This window comes from Ranitomeya imitator, chromosome 2, assembly GCF_032444005.1.
Source record: "Ranitomeya imitator isolate aRanImi1 chromosome 2, aRanImi1.pri, whole genome shotgun sequence".
Taxonomy (NCBI): domain Eukaryota; kingdom Metazoa; phylum Chordata; class Amphibia; order Anura; family Dendrobatidae; genus Ranitomeya; species Ranitomeya imitator.
In genome coordinates, this window is record NC_091283.1 from 389,263,546 (window position 1) to 389,285,540 (window position 21,995).

The 21,995-nt window shown below is 46.8% G+C and overlaps 2 protein-coding genes across 8 annotated transcripts in view; both read right to left on the reverse strand.

The window, feature by feature from the left end:
• Nucleotides 1–21,995, reverse strand: part of LOC138666993 (zinc finger protein 585A-like) — a 166,182-nt gene that overhangs the window by 93,055 nt on the left and 51,132 nt on the right. The window contains exons 1-5 of one of the 3 annotated variants that reach the window (XM_069755205.1): nucleotides 6,937–7,043; nucleotides 2,999–3,148; nucleotides 2,690–2,869; nucleotides 2,492–2,606; nucleotides 2,315–2,412 (exon numbers count right to left, since the gene is read on the reverse strand). In XM_069755205.1, the coding sequence (XP_069611306.1) occupies nucleotides 2,315–2,412; nucleotides 2,492–2,606; nucleotides 2,690–2,869; nucleotides 2,999–3,076 (471 nt within the window). In that variant the 5' untranslated portion in view covers nucleotides 3,077–3,148; nucleotides 6,937–7,043. Of the gene's footprint in view, nucleotides 1–2,314; nucleotides 2,413–2,491; nucleotides 2,607–2,689; nucleotides 2,870–2,998; nucleotides 3,149–4,846; nucleotides 4,966–6,936; nucleotides 7,044–21,995 lie in introns of those variants that run through there. The other 2 variants (XM_069755204.1, XM_069755203.1) reach the window with 2 other exon arrangements.
• LOC138667003 (zinc finger protein 665-like) overlaps nucleotides 18,194–21,995 on the reverse strand; it is a 65,888-nt gene continuing 62,086 nt past the window's right edge. For all 5 annotated transcript variants that reach the window (XM_069755217.1, XM_069755220.1, XM_069755218.1 and 2 more), the window contains one exon: nucleotides 18,194–20,935. In XM_069755217.1, the coding sequence (XP_069611318.1) occupies nucleotides 19,176–20,935 (1,760 nt within the window). In that variant the 3' untranslated portion in view covers nucleotides 18,194–19,175. The remainder of the gene's footprint in view (nucleotides 20,936–21,995) is intronic.

Genomic DNA, 21,995 nt, shown 5'->3' on the forward strand with positions numbered 1-21,995 from the left:
GACAGGGGTTAGTCAGCTATTTTAAGAGCTAGGTTTTTAAATGAGCAGCTGAAGAGCAGGACAGGAACCAGGCAGTTCACCATATCTCCTTCCCGCGGTGGGGTTTAGAATGTAAATAGTGAGCCTTTTCAGTCAGTGTTCAGCATACCTGGAGAGGCTAACTCCAGAGTGGTGCTCGTGTTCATAGTAAACTGAACCGTGGGTTTTCAGCAACCCTAAGTGGGCAGGTCCTCACAACCATACTGACAGTATACCATTTTGTTTCACTTTCCTGTTTTGCACAAAGGGCCGTGTTTATTTTTTTTCGCACTGGTTTATGCCACATGTATATAATAAGCCAGTGGAAAATTTAAAGAGACTGTGTCCCTCTGTCCATCTCTGTGAGCAGCCAGTGAGCCAATACCACAATACACACACACATATTTATATATTTTATAGTGCCTGGGTCGCAATAGGACACCTCAGTCCAAGAAACCCTTACATTGGAAGCAATCACTGACTACATGACACGGGTCATTATCCTTGTACCATAGAGTAAACAGCTGCTATGAACAGACAAACTTATACCTTAGTGTCAAAGCATCTATAAACAGAGTACAAAGAATGTGCCAAAAACAAGATCCTCCAACACCATTACTCCACCTCTACCAGTCTGTACTGTTCACCCTAAACCAGAATGTTTTCCATTGCGCACAACATTATTTGGATTTCTTTTGCCAAATAAAAGATTTTTCTTTTCTGTTTCCATTGGTCATCATTGACATTGGAACTGGCCTCCTGCTGCCATGGCCCATCTGTACTATTGAATGATGACTGCATTCACTAACATTAATTGAACACTAGAGTAGTATTCAGCTGCAGTGTGCATAACTGCACCATATGTTCTCAGCACTATTGTTCACAATTTCCTTGATAGGTTGCTTCCATCCATGGGATCCATTTTCACTGGATATTTCTCATTGATCACATCATTCTTAGTATACCCTTTATATCATTGCATGCAAAAAACCCATATGGTTGGTAATTTTTTAAATACTTGTAATGTGACAGTGTTCGAAGTAATTCAGATTACCGTATTCTTCGGACTATAAGACGCACTTTTACGCCTCCCAAATTTGGGTGAAAATGGGGGTTGCGTCCTACAGTTCAAATGCAGGCTCACCCGGTGGTTGCTGTGACGGTGGAGCAGGGTCCCTTCTCAGGAACACGGTGGTGGCAAAAGTGTGGCAATGCTGTGGGCCCAATGTCAGTGGTGAGCAGAGCAGAGTGCATCATTGGTTTCCAGGCGGCCATTTTCCTGAAGCCGTGGGCATCTGGAGGCGATCTCAATCTGTGCATGCACCGCCAGCCATTTTCTTGAGGCTGTGGGTTCCGCCACAGGGTTGCAGCATCGTCACACTTCTGTTGCCACCGGATTCCTGAGAAAGTGACCCTGCTCCACTGAACGCACTCTGCTCAACCTCACCACCGACGCAGGGCCTGCAGCATCACGCCACTGGGATACCCCCTCCTCCCACCAAGGGCCCGCAGAACTGCCCCACTTCTGGAGCCGCAAGCTTCCTTACGTAGGGACCATTCCTCCTGTGGCCCTGCTAAACCGTCGCCGCCTCTCAGGTAAGATAATGTAAATTTGGACTATGAGACAGACCACAATCTTTTAAAAATCTTTTTATTTTCCACCCCAAATTTGGGGTGTGTCCTATGGTCCGGTTCTCATCCTGTATTTACATTTACATTACTATTATGTGCTTCACAGCAACTGATGAAGGTCTATGTTTGAGACCGAAACGTTTTGACGTACCACTGTCTGGGACTGAATAATTGGATTTGTATAAACATAAGTTGAGTGTGAGGTTCTTCTTCTTTACTATGGTCCGGTTCGTCTTGTAGTCCAAAAAATACGGTACTCAATGTTCCCACTCTGAAACTAATCACTTCGATTTACGGCGGTTAGACACAGTTTAAATTGGACTGAGATCAGAACGCACTGCACCGACCGCCCGGCAGCTTTCCCAACCCAAGAGTGACAGCTTCATGTATTTATATGCAGCTGTTAAGCTCAGCTTCGGAGAACCACTGAACATTACATGCACTGCATTCTGATCTCAGTCTGATTTATACAGCCATCTGTAAGTGCCCTTATGCTGCACTCCACAGTCATGTGTCTAATAAGTTTTAGATGAGTGTGAAAGTGTTTCTAATAAATTGGCCATTCAGTGTATAACACAGGCAAATAAAATACGACTGAGCACAAGACCTTCACAGCCTTCTACACATCATAGGGGAGATCTCATGACACCTTCTCTCCACCTACCTGATGATCCTGAGGAACATTGGGATCTTCTTCCTTACAGTCCTGTGGAAGAAGAGGACGGGGACATCTCTCTGGTGTTGTCCTCTCACTGGATAAAACTGGAAGAAACACATACAGGGACTGAATTCATTCTTTACATACAGATAATTATAGGTCGTGTGTATTTACTCCTATTACCTGGTGATGTGAGTTGCTGGGGAGCCTCCATCATGTACAGATCTTTGTGTCCTTCTAAATACTCCCACTCCTTCATGGAGAAATAGACGGTGACATCCTGACACCTTATAGGAACCTGACACATACAATTATACCGTCATCCCCCAGATCCCTTCATGGTGTTACTGTATAATGTCCCCCCATTCCCAGAAGTGTCACCTCTGCAGTCAGGAGCTCAATCATCTTGTAGGAGAGTTCTAATATCTTCTGGTCATTGATGTTCTTCTGTATCAGGGGGTGAGGTGGAGGCCCCGTGATCGGGCTCAGGGGTCTTCCCCATCTCTCAGACACAGGGTCCTGACAGCGCCAACTAGAGGTCTTCTTCACTACTGTGTAATCCTGGTTATGGAGAGACACATTAATAAATTTCACTACAGACATTTCCAGAGCCCTCACCTCTCCAGTTCTGTCCATCTGTAATTCCCATACATAAGAATGATGTAATGTGACGTCATCAGAATCTCTCACCTCTCCAGTAAGCCGGAATAGAATCTCTAGGGTGAGGTGTAATATCCTCTTGGCCATCTTGTCCCTGTCCTTATCCATCCTTGTAGGGTCACTCAGGAGAATTCTCTTATATAGAAGATCTCCACTGAGAGGATCCAATATTGTAGGGACCTGAATGGGGAGAAGAGGACGATGTAACATCATAAAGATCCCGTGTAAGAAATCTCCGGAGCTGTTACCGGCGTCACATGATCACTACATCCAGTCCTGCCCCCAGTATAACACACAGTCCCATTATAGTCACATACAGAGATTTATCACAGGCTCAGCTCTTGGGTGGGTTACTTCCCCCTGTACACAGTAATAGTGAATCTCCACAGTCCTCCACCTGCAGAGCCGAACACTAGGTATATGGCTAAGACTAAATCCTAGTGGGTGATAGAATCTGGTGACTTTCTCATGTGGAGCCGGCTGTACCCTAATGTGCAGAGTCCCGGTGCCCCCCAGGACTGAGTCCTGTCCCCTCTATCACACAGTCCCTGCTCCCCCCATTACCGCTCACCAGTGCAGACTTCTCCCTTCAGCTCTTACATGTGGAGCCGGCTGTACCCTAATGTGCAGAGTCACGGTGCCCCCCAGGACTGAGTCCTGTCCCCTCTATCACACAGTCACTGCTCCCCCATTACCGCTCACCAGTGCAGACTTCTCCCTTCAGCTCTTACATGTGGAGCCGGCTGTACCCTAATGTGCAGAGTCACGGTGCCCCCCAGGACTGAGTCCTGTCCCCTCTATCACACAGTCCCTGCTCCCCCATTACCGCTCACCAGTGCAGACTTCTCCCTTCAGCTCTTACATGTGGAGCCGGCTGTACCCTAATGTGCAGAGTCACGGTGCCCCCCAGGACTGAGTCCTGTCCCCTCTATCACACAGTCACTGCTCCCCCATTACCGCTCACCAGTGCAGACTTCTCCCTTCAGCTCTTACATGTGGAGCCGGCTGTACCCTAATGTGCAGAGTCCCGGTGCCCCCCAGGACTGAGTCCTGTCCCCTCTATCACACAGTCCCTGCTCCCCCATTACCGCTCACCAGTGCAGACTTCTCCCTTCAGCTCTTACATGTGGAGCCGGCTGTATCCTAATGTGCAGAGTCCCGGTGCCCCCCAGGACTGAGTCCTGTCCCCTCTATCACACAGTCCCTGCTCCCCCATTACCGCTCACCAGTGCAGACTTCTCCCCTCAGCTCTTACATGAGGAGCCGGCTGTACCCTAATGTACAGAGTCCCGGTGCCCCCCAGGACTGAGTCCTGTCCCCTCTATCACACAGTCCCTGCTCCCCATTACCGCTCACCAGTGCAGACTTCTCCCTTCACCTCCTACATGTGGAGCCGGCTGTACCCTAATGTGCAGAGTCCCGGTGCCCCCCAGGACTGAGTCCTGTCCCCCCTATCACACAGTCCCTGCTCCCCATTACCGCTCACCAGTGCAGACTTCTCCCTTCAGCTCTTACATGTGGAGCCGGCTGTACCCTAATGTGCAGAGTCCCGGTGCCCCCCAGGACTGAGTCCTGTCCCCTCTATCACACAGTCCCTGCTCCCCCATTACCGCTCACCAGTGCAGACTTCTCCCCTCAGCTCTTACATGTGGAGCCGGCTGTACCCTAATGTGCAGAGTCCCGGTGCCCCCCAGGTCTGAGTCCTGTCCCCTCTATCACACAGTTCCTGCTCCCCCATTACCGCTCACCAGTGCAGACTTCTCCCTTCAGCTCTTACATGTGGAGCCGGCTGTACCCTAATGTGCAGAGTCACGGTGCCCCCCAGGACTGAGTCCTGTCCCCTCTATCACACAGTCCTGCTCCCCCATTACCGCTCACCAGTGCAGACTTCTCCCTTCAGCTCTTACAAGTGGAGTCGGCTGTACCCTATTGTGCAGAGTCCCGTTGCCCCCCAGGACTGAGTCCTGTCCCCTCTATCACACAGTCCCTGCTCCCCCATTACCGCTCACCAGTGCAGACTTCTCCCTTCAGCTCTTACATGTGGAGCCGGCTGTACCCTAATGTGCAGAGTCCCGGTGCCCCCCAGGACTGAGTCCTGTCCCCTCTATCACACAGTCCCTGCTCCCCCATTACCGCTCACCAGTGCAGACTTCTCCCTTCAGCTCTTACATGTGGAGCCGGCTGTACCCTAATGTGCAGAGTCCCGGTGCCCCCCAGGACTGAGTCCTGTCCCCTCTATCACACAGTCCCTGCTCCCCATTACCGCTCACCAGTACAGACTTCTCCCTTCAGCTCTTACATGTGGAGCCGGCTGTACCCTAATGTGCAGAGTCCCGGTGCCCCCCAGGACTGAGTCCTGTCCCCTCTATCACACAGTCCCTGCTCCCCCATTACCGCTCACCAGTGCAGACTTCTCCCTTCAGCTCTTACATGTGGAGCTGGCTGTACCCTAATGTGCAGAGTCCCTGTGCCCCCCAGGACTGAGTCCTGTCCCCTCTATCACACAGTCCCTGCCCCCCATTACCGCTCACCAGTGCAGACTTCTCCCTTCAGCTCTTACATGTGGAGCCGGCTGTACCCTAATGTGCAGAGTCCCGATGCCCCCCAGGACTGAGCCCTGTCCCCTCTATCACACAGTCCCTGCCCCCCATTACCGCTCACCAGTGCAGACTTCTCCCTTCAGCTCTTACATGTGGAGCCGGCTGTACCCTAATGTGCAGAGTCCCGGTGCCCCCCAGGACTGAGTCCTGTCCCCTCTATCACACAGTCCCTGCTCCCCCATTACCGCTCACCAGTGCAGACTTCTCCCTTCAGCTCTTACATGTGGAGCCGGCTGTACCCTAATGTGCAGAGTCCCGGTGCCCCCCAGGACTGAGTCCTGTCCCCTCTATCACACAGTCCCTGCTCCCCATTACCGCTCACCAGTACAGACTTCTCCCTTCAGCTCTTACATGTGGAGCCGGCTGTACCCTAATGTGCAGAGTCCCGGTGCCCCCCAGGACTGAGTCCTGTCCCCTCTATCACACAGTCCCTGCTCCCCATTACCGCTCACCAGTACAGACTTCTCCCTTCAGCTCTTACATGTGGAGCCGGCTGTACCCTAATGTGCAGAGTCCCGGTGCCCCCCAGGACTGAGTCCTGTCCCCTCTATCACACAGTCCCTGCTCCCCCATTACCGCTCACCAGTGCAGACTTCTCCCTTCAGCTCTTACATGTGGAGCTGGCTGTACCCTAATGTGCAGAGTCCCTGTGCCCCCCAGGACTGAGTCCTGTCCCCTCTATCACACAGTCCCTGCCCCCCCATTACCGCTCACCAGTGCAGACTTCTCCCTTCAGCTCTTACATGTGGAGCCGGCTGTACCCTAATGTGCAGAGTCCCGGTGCCCCCCAGGACTGAGCCCTGTCCCCTCTATCACACAGTCCCTGCCCCCCCATTACCGCTCACCAGTGCAGACTTCTCCCTTCAGCTCTTACATGTGGAGCTGGCTGTACCCTAATGTGCAGAGTCCCTGTGCCCCCCAGGACTGAGTCCTGTCCCCTCTATCACACAGTCCCTGCCCCCCCATTACCGCTCACCAGTGCAGACTTCTCCCTTCAGCTCTTACATGTGGAGCCGGCTGTACCCTAATGTGCAGAGTCCCGGTGCCCCCCAGGACTGAGTCCTGTCCCCTCTATCACACAGTCCCTGCCCCCCCATTACCGCTCACCAGTGCAGACTTCTCCCTTCAGCTCTTATATGTGGAGCCGGCTGTACCCTAATGTGCAGAGTCCCGGTGCCCCCCAGGACTGAGTCCTGTCCCCTCTATCACACAGTCCCTGCCCCCCATTACCGCTCACCAGTGCAGACTTCTCCCTTCAGCTCTTACATGTGGAGCCGGCTGTACCCTAATGTGCAGAGTCCCGGTGCCCCCCAGGACTGAGCCCTGTCCCCTCTATCACACAGTCCCTGCTCCCCCATTACCGCTCACCAGTGCAGACTTCTCCCTTCAGCTCTTACATGTCGCCGCTTCCTACACAGAAAACCCTTCACTTCCTACAAGCCCCCATCTTGTTCCTCCCCCATGTGACTGATCCCATGACTGTGACATCATCACAGGTCCTGTAAGCAGAACTCCAAAGGGTCACAGAATAGAGGGAGAAACTTTGCTCAGCACTGGGCAAATGTTTCTTCCCCTCTAGCGCCCCCTGTGGCCACAGACATTTCCCTCTTCTTTCTGCCCCTGCAGGAGGAGACATGAGGGCAGTGAGGGGCATTCAGCAGACCCCCGACACTGCAGGGCAGAGACCCAAATCCGGGACGGTTGGGATCTATGGAGTTATTTGTGTTCATCATTCACAGTCGGAGCAGATAGAACGTTCTCATGTTCCAGAATCTTCTCTATGCGGCATCTAGCGTGGTGCAGAAATAATGTTTTTCTGCAGGATCTGCTCCGAACCACATAATAACAATCTCCTCTGGTTATTACATTATTACTGAACTTTTTATGTATTTTCCCTGTTATTTGATACAGTCTTGGTGCAGATATGAAGCCGCATTATTGTGTTTTTAAACCACAAAAAAGAAACATTTAATTCTGCAAAATTCGGACACCATTGCATAGATCAGGGAGAGTTCTAATTGGGAGGAGAGAGTACTTGTTCAGAGCTGTATGTGCACAGCTGAAAAGATCAAACTCCTCTAGCGTTGATACTGGGGCGGATTCTGAAAGGAGAGTGGCAGAATACAGTCTCTAAGCAGGGCTTAGAGCTTTGCAGTCCGTTGCTATCTATATATCTGCTGCATGTGACCACGTTTTTTTGGGAGGGGTGATGGCGAATTGACTATATTATCATCCATAGAGTATTATGTGCTTTGTGGTACACTTCTATGGTATATAACACTCCAAAAAAGCATTTAAATTTTTTTATGGATTCAATTACTCATCCATTGAATATTGCGTGATTTAAGGTACAGGAAGGTGGTATTAACCCCTTCATGACCCAGCCTATTTTGACCTTAAAGACCTTGCCGTTTTTTGCAATTCTGACCAGTGTCCCTTTATGAGGTAATAACTCAGGAACGCTTCAACGGATCCTAGCGGTTCTGAGATTGTTTTTTCGTGACATATTGGGCTTCATGTTAGTGGTAAATTTAGGTCAATACATTCTGCGTTTATTTGTGATAAAAACGGAAATTTGGCGAAAATTTTGAAAATTTCGCAATTTTCACATTTTGAATTTTTATTCTGTTAAACCAGAGAGATATGTGACACAAAATAGTTAATAAATAACATTTCCCACATGTTTACTTTACATCAGCACAATTTTGGAAACAACATTTTTTTTTTGTTAGGAAGTTATAAGGGTTAAAATTTGACCAGCGATTTGTCATTTTTACAACGAAATTTACAAAACCATTTCTTTTAGGGACCACCTCACATTTGAAGTCAGTTTGAGGGGTCTATATGGCTGAAAATACCCAAAAGTGACACCATTCTAAAAACTGCACCCCTCAAGGTGCTCAAAACCACATTCAAGAAGTTTATTAACCCTTCAGGTGCTTCACAGCAGCAGAAGCAACATGGAAGGAAAAAATGAACATTTAACTTTTTAGTCACAAAAATTATCTTTTAGCAACAATTTTTTTATTTTCCCAATGGTAAAAGGAGAAACTGAACCACGAAAGTTGTTGTCCAATTTGTCCTGAGTACGCTGATACCTCATATGTGGGGGTAAACCACTGTTTGGGCGCACGGCAGGGCTTGGAAGGGAAGGAGCGCCATTTGACTTTTTGAATCAAAAATTGGCTCCACTCTTTAGCGGACACCATGTCACGTTTGGAGAGCCCCCGTGTGCCTAAAAATTGGAGCTCCCCCACAAGTGACCACATTTTGGAAACTAGACCCCCAAGGAACTTATTTAGATGCCTAGTGAGCACTTTAAACCCTCAGGTGCTTCACAAATTGATCCGTAAAAATGAAAAAGTACTTTTTTTTTCACAAAAAAATTCTTTTAGCCTCAATTTTTTCATTTACACATGAGCAACAGGATAAAATGGATCATAAAATTTGTTGGGCAATTTCTCCCGAGTACGTCGATACCTCATATGTGGGGGTAAACCACTGTTTGGGCACTCGGCAGGGCTCGGAAGGGAAGGCGCGCCATTTGACTTTTTGAATGGAAAATTAGCTCCAATTGTTAGCGGACACCATGTCGCGTTTGGAGAGCCCCTGTGTGCCTAAACATTGGAGCTCCCCCACAAGTGACCCCATTTTGGAAACTAGACCCCCCAAGGAACTTATCTAGATGCATATTGAGCACTTTAAACCCCCAGGTGCTTCACAGAAGTTTATAACGCAGAGCCATGAAAATAAAAAATAATTTTTCTTTCCTCAAAAATGATTTTTTAGCCTGGAATTTCCTATTTTGCCAAGGATAATAGGAGAAATTGGACCCCAAATATTGTTGTCCAGTTTGTCCTGAGTACGCTGATACCCCATATGTGGGGGTAAACCACTGTTTGGGCGCACGGCAGGGCTCGGAAGGGATGGCACGCCATTTGGCTTTTTAAATGGAAAATTAGCTCCAATCATTAGCGGACACCATGTCACGTTTGGAGAGCCCCTGTGTGCCTAAACATTGGAGATCCCCCAGAAATGACACCATTTTGGAAACTAGACCCCCAAAGGAACTAATCTAGATGTGTGGTGAGGACTTTGAACCCCCAAGTGCTTCACAGAAGTTTATAACGCAGAGCCATGAAAATAAAAAAAAATTATTTTCTCAAAAATGATCTTTTAGCCTGCAATTTTTTATTTTCCCAAGGGTAACAGGAGAAATTTGACCCCAAAAGTTGTTGTCCAGTTTCTCCTGAGTACGCTGATACCCCATATGTGGGGGTAAATCACTGTTTGGGCACATGCCGGGGCTCGGAAGTGAAGTAGTGACGTTTTGAAATGCAGACTTTGATGGAATGCTCTGCGGGCGTCACGTTGCGTTTGCAGAGCCCCTGATGTGGCTTAACAGTAGAAACCCCCCACAAGTGACCCCATTTTGGAAACTAGACCCCCAAAGGAACTTATCTAGATGTGTGGTGAGCACTTTGAACCCCCAAGTGCTTCATAGAAGTTTATAATGCAGAGCCGTGAAAATAATAAATACGTTTTCTTTCCTCAAAAATAATTATTTAGCCCAGAATTTTTTATTTTCCCAAGGGTTACAGAAGAAATTGGACCCCAAAAGTTGTTGTCCAGTTTCTCCTGAGTACGCTGATACCCCATATGTGGGGGTAAACCACTGTTTGGGCACATGCCGGGGCTCGGAATTGAAGTAGTGACGTTTTGAAATGCAGACTTTGATGGAATGCTCTGTGGGCGTCACGTTGCGTTTGCAGAGCCCCTGATGTGGCTTAACAGTAGAAACCCCCCACAAGTGACCGCATTTTGGAAACTAGACCCCGAAAGGAACTTATCTAGATGTGTGGTGAGCACTTTGAACCCCCAAGCGCTTCATAGAAGTTTATAATGCAGAGCCGTGAAAATAATAAATACGTTTTCTTTCCTCAAAAATAATTATTTAGCCCAGAATTTTTTAATTTTCCCAAGGGTAACAGGAGAAATTTGACCCCAATATTTGTTGTCCAGTTTCTCCTGAGTACGGTGATACCCCATATGTGGGGGTAAACTACTGTTTGGGCACATGCCGGGGCTTGGAATTGAAGTAGTGACGTTTTGAAATGCAGACTTTGATGGAATGCTCTGCGGGCGTCACGTTGCGTTTGCAGAGCCCCTGATGTGCCTAAACAGTAGAAACCCCCCACAAGTGACCCCATTTTGGAAACTAGACCCCGAAAGGAACTTATCTAGATGTGTGGTGAGCTCTTTGAACCCCCAAGTGCTTCATAGAAGTTTATAATGCAGAGCCGTGAAAATAATAAATACGTTTTCTTTCCTCAAAAATAATTATTTAGCCCAGAATTTTTTATTTTCCCAAGGGTTACAGGAGAAATTGGACCCCAAAAGTTGTTGTCCAGTTTCTCCTGAGTACGCTGATACCCCATGAGTGGGGGTAAACCACTGTTTGGGCACACGTCGGGGCTCAGAAGGGAAGTAGTGACTTTTGAAATGCAGACTTTGATGGAATGGTCTGCGGGTGTCACGTTGCGTTTGCAGAGCCCCTGGTGTGCCTAAACAGTAGAAACCCCCACAAGTGACCCCATTTTAGAAACTAGACCCCCCAAGGAACTTATCTAGATATGTGGTGAGCACTTTGAACCCCCAAGTGCTTCACAGACGTTTACAACGCAGAGCCGTGAAAATAAAAAATCATTTTTCTTTCCTCAAAAATTATGTTTTAGCAAGCATTTTTTTTGATTCACAAGGGTAACAGGAGAAATTGGACACCAGTAATTGTTGCGCAGTTTGTCCTGAGTATGCTGGTACCCCATATGTGGGGGTAAACCACTGTTTGGGCACACGTCAGGGCTCGGAAGTGAGGGAGCACCATTTGACTTTTTGAATACGAGATTGGCTGGAATCAATGGTGGCGCCATGTTGCGTTTGGAGACCCCTGATGTGCCTAAACAGTGGTAACCCCTCAATTCTACCTCCAACACTAACCCCAACACACCCCTAACCCTAATCCCAACTGTAGCCATAACCCTAATCACAACCCTAACCACAACCCTAATTCCAACCCTAACCCTAAGGCTATGTGCCCACGTTGCGGATTCGTGTGAGATATTTCCGCACCATTTTTGAAAAATCGGCGGGTAAAAGGCACTGCGTTTTACCTGCGGATTTTCCGCGGATTTCCAGTGTTTTTTGTGCGGATTTCACCTGCGGATTCCTATTGAGGAACAGGTGTAAAACGCTGCGGAATCCGCACAAAGAATTGACATGCTGCGGAAAATACAACGCAGCGTTTCCGCGCGGTATTTTCCGCACCATGGGCACAGCGGATTTGGTTTTTCATATGTTTACATGGTACTGTAAACCTGATGGAACACTGCTGCGAATCCGCAGCCAAATCCGCACCGTGTGCACATAGCCTAATTCTAAAGGTATGTGCACACGCTGCGGAAAACGCTGCGGATCCGCAGCAGTTTCCCATGAGTTTACAGTTCAATGTAAACCTACGGGAAACAAAAATCGCTGTACACATGCTGCGGAAAAACTGCACGGAAACGCAGCGGTTTACATTCCGCAGCATGTCACTTCTTTGTGCGGATTCCGCAGCGGTTTTACAACTGCTCAAATAGAAAATCGCAGTTGTAAAACCGCAGTGAAATGCACAGAAAAACCGCGGTATATCCGCCATAAATCCGCAGCGGTTTAGCACTGCGGATTTATTAAATCCGCAGCGGAAAAATCCGCAGAGGACCAGAATACGTGTGCACATACCGAAACCCTAACCCTAGCCCTACCCCTAACCCTACCCCTAACCCTACCCCTAACCCTACCCCTAACCCTAACCCTACCCCTACCCCTATTCTAACATTAGTGGGGAAAAAAAAATTTCTTTATTTTTTTATTGTCCCTACCTATGGGGGTGACAAAGGGGGGGGGTCATTTATTATTTTTTTTATTTTGATCACTGAGATAGATTATATCTCAGTGATCAAAATGCACTTTGGAACGAATCTGCCGGCCGGCAGATTCGGCGGGCGCACTGCGCATGCGCCCGCCATTTTGGGACGGGACCCCGGCTGGATCGGTTAAGTATGATGGGGTGGGGGAGGGACCACGGGGGGGGGGATCGGAGCACGGGGGGGGGAATCGGAGCGCGGGAGGGGTGGAACGGAGCACGGGGGGCGTGGAACGGAGCACGGGGGGGCTGGAATGGAGCACGGGGGTGGAACGGAGCACCGGGGGGGTGGATCGGAGTCCAGGGGGGGTGATTGGAGCACGGGGGGAGCGGACAAGAGCACGGGGGGGAGCGGAGCACTGGACGGAGGGGAGCCGGAGCAGTGTACCGGCCAGATCGGAGGGCTGGGGGGGCGATCGGTGGGGTGGGGGCACATTAGTATTTCCAGCCATGGCCGATGATATTTCAGCATCGGCCATGGCTGGATTGTAATATTTCACCCGTTATAATAGGTGAAATATTACAAATCGCTCTGATTGGCTGTTGAAAGTGAAACTGCCAATCAGAGCAATCGTAGCCACGAGGGGGTGAAGCCACCCCCCCTGGGCTAAACTACCACTCCCCCTGTCCCTGCAGATCGGGTGAAATGGGAGTTAACCCTTTCACCCGATCTGCAGGGACGCGATCTTTCCATGACGCCACATAGGCGTCATGGGTCGGATTGGCACCGACTTTCATGACGCCTACGTGGCGTCAAAGGTCGGGAAGGGGTTAAACTAAAAAAAAAGCTTTGACTTCTGCAGGTGACCATTTCCTTTTTTGATTAAAAATAAACATGGTTTCAAGAGACCTAGCAATTAGGAAAAGCATAAGGCGTGCGGTAAGGGACAGAGCGGAAGGACTGATGATGGTGCACACAGACGCTGAGGACATGGGGCAGGTGCGACGATGCCTGTTGCTTGAGCAAAAGAAACACGCCCATCCACGACACACAAGTTTGTGTCCAACTTTGCAAGGAGGCAAAATACAACACTTCTGCAAACAGGGGGGTGGTTGGATAGCAGTTAATGCTTCCAGCATGCTTGGCAGCACCACCCGGTCTTCCACACAGTCCAGTTTCATGAGGTGTTAGATGACGAAGTCACCGACCCAACCTGGGAATCTGGCATGCAGAACTAGGCCAGTAGTGCTAAGGTAGATGGATCGGAAGCACCAAATCAGGCAGGAACAGACAGTGGGGTGACCAGAGGGAGAAAGTGGGCAACTATTCCGCAGAGCACTGACACTACTAAATTTCTCCGTCAAAGTGTTCCCCAGTCTGTTACATTTATAAAGAGAGTTCTGAGACAAAAAAAGAAATGGCCATTTGCAACCTGTACCACGCCAATATCAGTAGGGGCCTAACCACCACAAGCATGATCAGGTTAAGCTGCACATCAGGGTCCATGATTGGTGCCATCGGGTGACACCACTGCCCCTTCCCTTTTGCTAGGTGCTTCCCATCCCGTTTATGACTCTGACAGACCATCATGAGGGACTTTCAAGTCCTTGCCCCATGATCGTGTTCATCTGTCCCAATCCCATGCCTTGGAACGAAAGAGAAAGTTTCTAGCCACCCACCCACAGGCCCAAAGGCTAAATGAGCACATTTCCAGACTGCTTGCCATGGAAGTGTTGCCATTTAGGGTTGTTGACAAAGAGGATTTTTGCCACCTCATTGCGGTACCTGTCCCTCAGTATTCTACCCTAATCCACCACTTTTTAGCCCAGTGTTGTGTTCCACTTTGTACCAGCACATGTCTAGCAACATCACCCATGTCCTTACCAAGTCGGTTACTGGTATTGTCCACTTACCACCGACATGTGGACAAGCGCTTGTGGCCAGGGATGCTACTTTTCCTTGACACCACGCTGGGTTAACACTGTGGAGGCCCAGGGCATAGTCCCTCCCTGGCATGGCACACGTGCTGCCAATGCTGAGGAGTGCTGGCCCTACTTCTATCAGGGTTTCCTCCACCTATTCTTGCACCCCCTCCTGCTCCTCCTCATCCTCCATCTCCGATGTACTATCTCAGATCACATTATCCACATCTGCCAGAAGCTCTGTAGCACTGCCTCAGTGAAGCGCCAACAGGTTCTGCTGAAGCTAATTTATCGCGGAGACAAACCACACATCACAGCAGTTACTTAAAGGAATATCAGACCAGACAGATCTGTGGTTCTCGTCACTGAACCTCCAACCAGGTATGGTCATTTGTAATAATGGGTGTAATCTGGTGATGGCTGTGAAGCTTGGCAAGTTCACACACATGCCATGCTTGGCCCACATGCTCAACTTGGTAGTTCAGTGGTTTCTGAAAATCTACCCAGATTTTCCAGAGCATCTGGTCAAGGTACGCTGCGTGAGCGCTCATTACCGCACGTCAGTTACAGTTGCCTCTGCTCTGGCAGTGCTGTGGCAATGCATGCAAATGCCAGTTCACCATCTGGTGTGCCCCATGTTGTATTATACCAGCTCCAACACACCTGCATTCTGGTCAGCCTCACATAATTGAACAGTGGGCATGTATGTCCGACATTTGTGCAATTCTCTAAGACTTTAAGAACTCCACAAAGATGGTGATCGGCGATGACATCATAATTAGTGCAACAATCCCACTTCTAAGGCTACTTAAACAGTAGTTGCTGACAATTAAACATGAAGCTTTGCATGCAGACCAGGTGGAGATGGAGGAAGACATTAGACAGAGAGATACAACCCAGCCTCATTTCATCTGCTTAGTTCGGATTGGGTAACAATGAGGAGGTTGAAGCTGAGGTGGAGGAGGAATAGGGGCTAGTACCCGTACAAGCTTCATACGGTCTCCTACGTTGATGGGCTAAAGGAGGGGGAATGGGGAGGAAGAGGAGATGGAGCAAATGGTGGAGAATCGTGGTGGAGAAAGAGAAATGTTGGCTGTAGAGACCCTGGCACATTTGGCAGACTGTGCACCGCTGCCTTTCCTGTGACCCTCGTGTTACATTCATCTTGGCCAAAAGGGAGTACTGGTTGTTCACACTGCTAGTCCGATGCTACAAGGAGAACCTTAAATCTCTCCTTCTTGAGGTGGCGAGGTTTTGAAAATGGTGCTATAGCAGAGGACCATTGTGGAAAATATGTTAAAAAAATTACCATCAGACAAGGCTAGGGGCAGGGGGTAAGCTTCCTTACCCAACCAAGGATACCCAACTTTGAGCTACTGGGTCTCAAAGCTGGACACCTGGCATGAGCTGTCCCCCTCTATGCCTTGAAGGGGCTGTGCTGCCCTGCTACTAGAGTCTTGTGTGAGTGGGTTTTTAATGCCTCTGGGGGGTCAAAACAGACAGGCGTGTTTGCCTGTCAACAAAGTGTTGACAAGCTCACTTTGATAAAAATGAACAAAGCTAGGATTAGCCACAACTTTCCACACCACCAGATGACAGCAGCCCATAAAGTGTTTTTCATCTTCAATATTTGAATTAGGCCCTCCAGATGTTGCTTTCATGGGAAAATAAATGACTAGGTGACCCTACTTATATTTTTTTCCTGGCTTTGCATTTTGTGCAAAGATTTTATGAGTGTAGGAGTACATCAACTACACGTTCAAGATATTTTAAGGTCCGCAAGTTGTTGCCTTCAAGGGTGTATCGATGACCCTACTGATATTTTGTTTTTTGCTTTGCACTGCCTGCAAAGCCTTTATGAGTTTGCTACAACTACACTTCTTAAATTTTTTATGAGGCACTCCAGTTGGTGCTTTCAGGGGTGTATGGATGACTCTGCTTATAATTTTTGGCAGGCTTTCCACTTAGTGAGACTCATAAAGGTTATGCACTATGTAACAATTTCAACAATGTGTATGAGGCCTTCATTTATCACTAATAAAGGGTGTATCAGAATTTCTCTTCCAATATATTTTGACAGTTCTTGCTTCCTTCATAAATAATCCTTTTTAAATTTTGCCTTATATACAAGTCATGATGCAAGAAGAAATGCTTCTTAACATTTTTTTTTTTAACTCCAATTTCGTGTTGATTTTGAATGTTTTGTCAGTTCTTAAAGTGCACGGAAATGGAGCGCCCCCAGACACAGGGCCACGCGTTTCGGTACCGGGCCTCTCTGGTTCAGTTCTGAGGCTGTCACGGTGGCTAGACCCGGTCCGCGACCCTGCTAAGGGGCGTCCAATGAAAGTAGTGGAACAGTCTGTCGGGTTCGTGACGCCACCTGTGGTGTTCGGTCAGGGTGACCGACGCTGCTATGGGGTCCACTGGGGTGATGGAATGGCAGCCGGATGGTATACCTTCCCACAGGTGAAGTATGTCCCCAGGGCTTCCCAGTAAGGTGGATGGTGATGGTGTGAGGTACAGTCAATAATGAGGACACAAGGTTGCAGTCTCTTTACCTCTTTACTGAAGGCTTCAGAATCCTCAATCCAGAGTACGTTTAACAGGGCTCTCAGAGACCGGCCGGTCCGATGGGCACATCCAGAGTTTCCTTCGCAGATGGAAATCGTTGCCTACCAATAGTGCCTGTGTGTTGTAGTCCTATCCTGCTGAGCATTCGGAATAGTCCTCACAACTGCTGTTCTCGTTCGTTCGTTCTCTACAGCTCTCTCTCGTTCTTTGGTTCCAGATGTTACTAGTTTCTAACGTCCCCCAGGTATGTTATGGCTAGGAAGCCACCCGTATGACGGGAAGGCTTGGAGGTCTTCCGGGACCCTAGAGACGCCCCTCTCCCAATGTTGCCCCCTATGTCTTCGTAGGTGTAGTAAGGTAGACAGCCAACCTATGACTAACTGTCCAGCGGAGTTTGAAGTAAGGCCTGAAGTCAGTTACTCCTACGGTGTTCCGGCCACCGACTACGCGCCTCAATAAGATGTTGCCTTTCTCTCGGCACGACTCTTACTGGCTCTCCTTTGTGCTTGATCTCGTTTACACGGTTCCACAATATCCTTCCCTTCGTGTCTCTTTCTTAGGATACCGCCGCAGGGTGTGCAGGCGCGGTTCCGTAACGTTCTGTTCGCTAGGCTCCTGCCAGGTTCCCACGCCTGACAGGGACCCCCCTGTGCCTTCTCCCTGCAACACCCCCTGCCATGGGATGTTACCTGAATCCAACCCAGTCAGCTTCTGACTAACTTCCTCCCCAGCCCCTAGTTTTACCAGTGTGAGGAGTGGCCCAATAAATAAAGCCTTTTTCTCCCCCTAGTGGCCGGAGTGTGAAGTGTAATGTGTTCTGGTGATACCTGGTCAGGAGAACTCCTTAGTGCCATCAGACGTACCGCTGCTCCCCTTAGCGGCAGAGCGCTATACTGCAACGACCAGGTCTCTGGGGCGCTGCATAAAGCCCAGATTATATATATGAGTTTAATGCTCACTGAGACTGGCAATATATATGTATGATTATTTATCATGGATATTGATTATTATTACCACAGTCTCTATATATACACCTGATATAACTTTGCCACTCTGGTGCCATACCCACTTTTCCTTTTTCTGTATTTGTCTCCCATTTAAAATGTTTTTGTATAGATGTTTTTACTTTTTGATGTGTTGAAATAAAATTTGTATATTTTTTTTAAAAAAAAGGGGGGGGGTGTGGTGGGTCGCTGGCTCTGATAAGGTAATTGTGATTCTATGGTGTATATCCAGGGTATTGTTAATTTATATTATTGTCTGGCAGGCAGTGGTGTCTTGGCACTTTGTTTAATTTGTTGTACGCATTTTCGCACAAAAAATATTTATATATTCTGTTACTTTTTTCATGCACTTTATATCTATGTAGTGCTTGACTCCTACTGCTGGCAGGCCGAGTCAACAGAATACATATGAGCTTAATGCTCACTGAGACTGGCAATATATTTGTATGATTATTTATCATGGATATTGATTATTACCACAGTCTCTATATATACACCTGATATAACTTTGCCACTCTGGACCAATGCCCACTTTTCTTTTTTCTGTATTTGTCTCCCATTTAAAATATGTTTTTTGTATAGATGTTTTTACTTTTTGATGTGTTGAAATAAAATTTGTATATTTTTGAACCAACTATAAAAGTGGAAATCTTTGGTGTGATTTACAGTTCTTACAGTGGAGTAAGTGTGTGACACCATTGTTCTCAGCAGGGATCTGGGAGTCAGAGATGCTTCCAGGGGTCTTCCGCATGCTGTTCTCCTTCCATTTAGCATTTTTACATACATTTCAAAATTTTCACTGCCCCCCAGACCTCCTTTAGGGGTCTGCTGGAAAAATGCTCGGAATTCCCAATGACTCTATACTTGTTATGCCAAACGAGCATCCGAGCATTGCTTGGTTTGAGTAATGAACATTCGAGCATTTTACTGCTCGTTCATCTCTAATGAAGACCCATGGATCTCCTTGGCTTTTCATGGTCTTCTCCTTGCCTCCCATCTCTTACTCTTGTTTATCCATATGCTACATCGGTTTCATGATATTTATACCATGATTATCCCTATTTATACATGTTTTGATGCTTTATATATTGAAGTCTATATATCCCTTTTTTCTCTTATTCCTCTTCTAGACTTTGATTTTCTGTTTATTGTTATATTATGCTGTTACAAAATGTAAAAAAAACTTTGTATTTGAAAATAAATAACTATTTTCCTAAGTGAGTCTTTAAATGTGTTACAAGATTTCTCTTCCGATTAAAACATTTCCCACAATTTGAACATGAAAATGGCTTCTCCCCTGTGTTAGTTCTCTGATGTCTGACAGGATCAGAATGTGGAAAATATTTTAAGTTCAAATCAGAACATGAATATTGCTTCTCCCTTGCATGAATTCTCTGATGTGTAACAAGTTTTAATTTTGTACTGTAATTTTTCCCACATTCTGAACATGAAAATGGTTTCTGCCCTGTGTGAGTTAACTGATGTTTAACAAGACTATATTTCTCTGTAAAACATTTTGCAGAATTGAAACATGAAGATGGCTTTTTCCCTGTGTGAGTTATCTGATGGTTTATAAGGTGGTGTTTCATTGTAAAGCATTTCCCACATTTTAAACATGAATATGGCTTCTGACCTATGTGAATTCTCTGATGCACAATTAAAGTTGATTTTCGTTTAAAAAAATTTCCACATTCGGAGCATGAAAATACTTTTTGGACTGTGTGACTTAACTGATGTGTAACAAGATATGATTTATCTGTAAAACATTTCCCACATTCTGTACATGAAAATGGTTTCTCCCCTGTGTGAATTCTCTGATGTGTAACAAGACTTGATTTCTGTGTAAAACATTTCCCACATTCTAAACAAGAAAATGGCTTATTCCCTGTGTGAATTCTCTTATGTTTAGCAAGATCAGATGTCGTACAATAGCATTTCCCACATTCTGGACATGAAAAAGGCTTTTCCCCTGTGTGAACTCTCTTATGAACAACAAGATGTGCTTTCCGGTTAAAACATTTTCCACATTCTGAACAAACAAACGGCTTCTCTCCTGTGTGAATTCTCTGATGTGCTAGAAGCTTGTATTTCTCACTATAATGTTTTCCACATTCTGAACAACAAAATGGTTTCTCCCCTGTGTGACTTCTCTGATGTGATAGAAAATTTGATTTCTGTGTAAAACATTTCCCGCAATCTGAACACGAAAATGGCTTGTCCCCTGTGTGAATTCTCTGATGTTTAACAAGTATGGACTTCTCACTATAACGTTTTCCACATTCTGAACATGAAAATGGCTTTTCTCCTGTGTGAATTTTCAGATGAGTAACAAGACTTGATCTTTGTGTAAAACATTTCCCACATTCTGAACATGAATATGGCTTCTTCCCTGTGTGAATTCTCTGATGTCTACTTAAAACTGATTGTTGTTTAAACAATTTCCCACATTTGGAACATGAAAATGGTTTCTCCCCTGTGTGAATTCTTTGATGAGTTACAAGTTTGGATTTCTCACTATAACGTTTCCCACATTCCAAACATGAAAATGGCTTATCCCCTGTGTGAATTTTCAGATGTGCAACAAGATTTGTTTTTCTATTAAAACATTTCCCACATTCTGAACATAAAAATGGCTTCTCCCCTGTGTGTATTATCTGGTGTCTAACAAGACATGATTTCCTTGTAAAACTTTTCCCACATTCTGAACATGAAAATGGTTTCTCCCCTCTGTAAGTTATTTCATGTTCAACAGCCCTTCTGTGACTTTTGATTTGTATATTTGTCTTTGATGAAGCAGATAAAAGGACCTGTTGAAAAGGATGAGGTGACAGATTTTTTCTGAGAAGGTCTTCAGGTGTATCTGGTAAAATGACATGTTCTTCACAACTATCAGGTGTAATCGTAGGATTATCTGCTGAAAAATCTGAGAGTATCAGACGGCCCTCTGAGCTCCTGGTACAGTCATCTGCCAATAATAAAAATGATTTTATTATTTTTCAGTAACATTGCATTGGAATTATATTACTATTTATTTTATTATGTACTGTATAGCATTTCCATGCAAGCTGTAATACAATTCAATTATTGACAGACTAAGACAATAGTCCAGAAAAGAAGGATTGATAGATTACAGTGTTAGGTCACCGGGTTCTCTCATTTCAAATTTTCACTTTTCTATTATAGCTATTATATGTTTGTATCGGACACATAGTGTCCGGTGCTGAACTTCGCACTCGGACTTTCTCCAGAAGACCGTTGTATTGTTGGTGTTCAGATGCCGAATAAAGTTTGATGAAAGGCTGCAAAGCAGCCAATCATCAAGCTTTTAGGCTGTGGGCACTTCCAGAGGCATTACAGCCACACCAAGTATTGGCATGGCTTTGATTAGCTGGCTCACCATGTGAACCAGCTTGTATAACTGCCAGATAACGGGTGGCAGCACCATTCTGCTCTGATAAGCATAGCGACAGTACGCAGTTCTAGTGAGGAACAGTGTTAGGTTCTGTGTGTGTACTCTGTACCCATCTCTGTGTTAAAACTCTGCCAAAAATCTGGGTCGGTGTACTCAGCAAAACAGCCTTTTTTAAAATAAATTTATGAAGGCTCCAAAACATTGGGAATGGCAAACAGAACGAAAAAACTGTGGCAGAGTATACCAATGGGTTGGTGCAGCTGGCGAACTGCTCTACTCAGTGAAAGGTACCAACAAGTCCTGTGGGATCCTCGCCTGGTTAATTTTAATGAATGTGAGCTTGTCCACGTTGGTTGTAACAGGCTGATGCACCCGTTTGTGATCACACTCCCTGCCTTGCTAAACACACATTCCGACTTGCCACAGGGCAGGCCAGCATCTCCAAGGTGTAAAGGGCATGCAATTTGGAGACCCAGTAGTTAAATTGGGCAGACCCATCACTTAGTACGTGGAGATGTGTGGCCACATACTCTTCCACCATGTTGCTTAAACGCTGACTCCTATGAATACGAACCGTATCAGATCGTGGTGCTGGATGATGTGGGGTGCTGGG